The 2,500-nt window shown below is 47.8% G+C and overlaps 1 protein-coding gene across 12 annotated transcripts in view; it reads right to left on the minus strand.

Moving 5' to 3' along the window:
• grip2b (glutamate receptor interacting protein 2b) overlaps positions 1-2,500 on the minus strand; it is a 160,817-nt gene that overhangs the window by 25,158 nt on the left and 133,159 nt on the right. For 7 of the 12 annotated variants that reach the window (XM_035632354.2, XM_047332703.1, XM_035632353.2 and 4 more), the window contains exons 3-6: positions 2,024-2,159; positions 1,797-1,942; positions 1,341-1,427; positions 1,121-1,196 (exon numbers count right to left, since the gene is read on the minus strand). In XM_035632354.2, coding sequence (XP_035488247.2) covers positions 1,121-1,196; positions 1,341-1,427; positions 1,797-1,942; positions 2,024-2,159 — 445 coding nt within the window. The remainder of the gene's footprint in view (positions 1-1,120; positions 1,197-1,340; positions 1,428-1,796; positions 1,943-2,023; positions 2,160-2,500) is intronic. The other 5 variants (XM_035632358.2, XM_047332704.1, XM_047332705.1 and 2 more) reach the window with 1 other exon arrangement.

Raw genomic sequence — 2,500 nt, forward strand, 5'->3', positions numbered from 1 at the left:
TTGGAATGTTGGAATGTATTTAAGATTTTTTTTTAAACTGCTCTGTGAGCTCGTTTCCTGTACGTGCAAAGGTTAATATTCAAATTCAAACAACTTTATAGATCCGTTAAGGAACTTTGTATGTGTAAAAGCATCAGTGAGTATGGTACAATACAGTGAGCAGTGGTGAGCTCATGAAACTATTTTTATTTAGGCCACAGATAATGTTGAAACACCAGTTTTAGAAAATGTGGAATGGATTTAGACTGAGAAACACACACACACACACACACACACACACACGCACACGTCCTTTCTTTCCAACGATTTTTTTCTTCTTCACAGAAGCTTCTGCGAGAGTATAAATAGCTTCTCGCAAGTTCTGAAGTCGAACATCCGCTGACTGAAGTCGCTCCGTGATCAGAGAAGATCAGCATCCTTTTCATCACGCCTCAACTGGAGCAACAGAGGCAACTGAGTGGAGCAACAGAGGCAACTGAGTGGAGCAACAGAGGCAACTGAGACATTAGAAACACAATTTAGAGAAACTCAAATTGGAAATTGGAACAAAAAAAATATGTATAAAACTTTGTTATTTTATTAGAGAAAATGTTCAGGATTCTACTGAAGGTTAAATCATCGTCGTCGCGTCAATTCAAGCCACCACAAAGGCGACGCCGACGATTGTTGAAGTCAGAGACAGACACACGATGACATCGTGGTGGGGATACGAGGTGAATCATGCGGCTGCAGCTGTGACTAACTGTACGACACCAGTGACGCTCACGGAATGTGACACTGTTTCACTTCGGGGGGTTTTGTCTTTTTTCGCATGAAGGCGCCGACGAAATCTCCCCGACCTCCGACTGGAACTGTGGCTCAGTGTTTCACTGGCAGGAGGACGGTGTTCGTCTGCCTCTCGTCTTCACTAGAAACCAGGCTACGTGTATATTTATATGTATCTGCTCAGAAATGTTTGTGCCGGACCTTTTTTTGACTTTGCCTTTCACGTTATGACGAACGCAGCCGGAGGTTGTCCGATAGGTTCCTCCTGTATTCTCACATGAGCTCCTGAAGATGTCTGGAGAAACGTCTGCGTTCCCGCATACAAGAGGCGTTCAGGGACACGTCTGGCCTTTACCTGTCTGCAGGGCCGCCGGGCCTCACGTAGGTGACCACCAGGGGGCGTGACCGGTGCCAGTCCTCCTGCGTTCCCCCTGAGGGAAGATCGGTCACATTAAAACTCTGGACGTTTAGACACCTTCACGTTCTCCAAGTGACAGACACAGTTACATCACAGTGACATTCCCAGACCCAAATCAAAGAAATGACAAAGACTGTGGTTCATTCCACACGTTTACCTCTCATGACGAAACCGAAGCTGTTTCCCTCTTTGTGCAAACAGATGTCGATTGTCTTTGATATCACTCCTGAGGTGCTGTCTGGTGCTGGGGGGGGCGGAGGGATGGAGGGATGGAGGGATGGAGGGAGAGAGAGAAGGAGGGAGAGAGTGTATATCATTCTCTCGGTTGTCCCTGAAGCGTTTCGTTTCGTTTCACATTTTGTTTCAGTTGCTTCTTTAATCAAGAACAATAGAAAGTTTGTTGGTATTCGTTGAGTTTCAGATCAGATCAGTGGAGCATCGAGATTCAACACAGAGAAACGTTTGAGTCGAAGATGATTGAGTTAAAAACATTAAACATTTAAAAAAAGGAAAGAATGTGAAGCAAAATTATCTTTTGACCAGCGGCCATGTTGGTTTACGACCATTTTCTTTCTCTACATACGGTCTCATAGGTGTTGTTGCCTACACGTACCTGTAGGGGGCAGCTCGTACTCCACCTCCAGCAGAACTCGCTCCCCCACGTTCTTCAGCAGGCTGATGATCTCCTCGTGACGCAGCTTGGTCAGATTGATGCCGTTCACCGACTTGATGTAGTCGCCGACGTTCAGCTGGTCGCTCCTGCGCAGGAGGGAAGAGGACGTAAGAGATCGGGACGTCGCGCTCAAACTCACAAATCTCCATGGGTTTCGTTTCCCCCACCTGGCCGCCAGTCCTCCGGGCCGCAGGTTCGATACCCGTGGTTTGCCGTCCTTGTCGGTTCCGCCTGAGATGGTGAGGCCGAGCGTGCTGCCTTCCTTCTTCACCAGCTCCACCATGGTCACGCCCCGCAGAGCTTCTAACCCAAAACACACACACACACACACACACACACACACACACACACACACACGCACACACACACATTAATATGACGTACACACACGGACACAGGAGATGCAGCAGAGAGATTAGCGGTCAGCGGCGGCGGCCCCCCGTCTATCTCTCCATTCTGATTCCTGGATTAAACCGAAGCCGAGATACGAGGAAGATAAACTCAAAGACATTTGTCGCTTCGTGTCCTTGAGTGAGACGATGATCCGCCGTCGGCTCCGTGTCGGAGAATCTGCTCAAATGTATGAATGTGAAGGTCAGATAAGAAAAACAACATGAGTGGATGAGACGTTAACAAAGACTCGT

Source organism: Scophthalmus maximus, chromosome 6 (assembly GCF_022379125.1).
Source record: "Scophthalmus maximus strain ysfricsl-2021 chromosome 6, ASM2237912v1, whole genome shotgun sequence".
Classification (NCBI taxonomy): Eukaryota; Metazoa; Chordata; class Actinopteri; order Pleuronectiformes; family Scophthalmidae; genus Scophthalmus; species Scophthalmus maximus.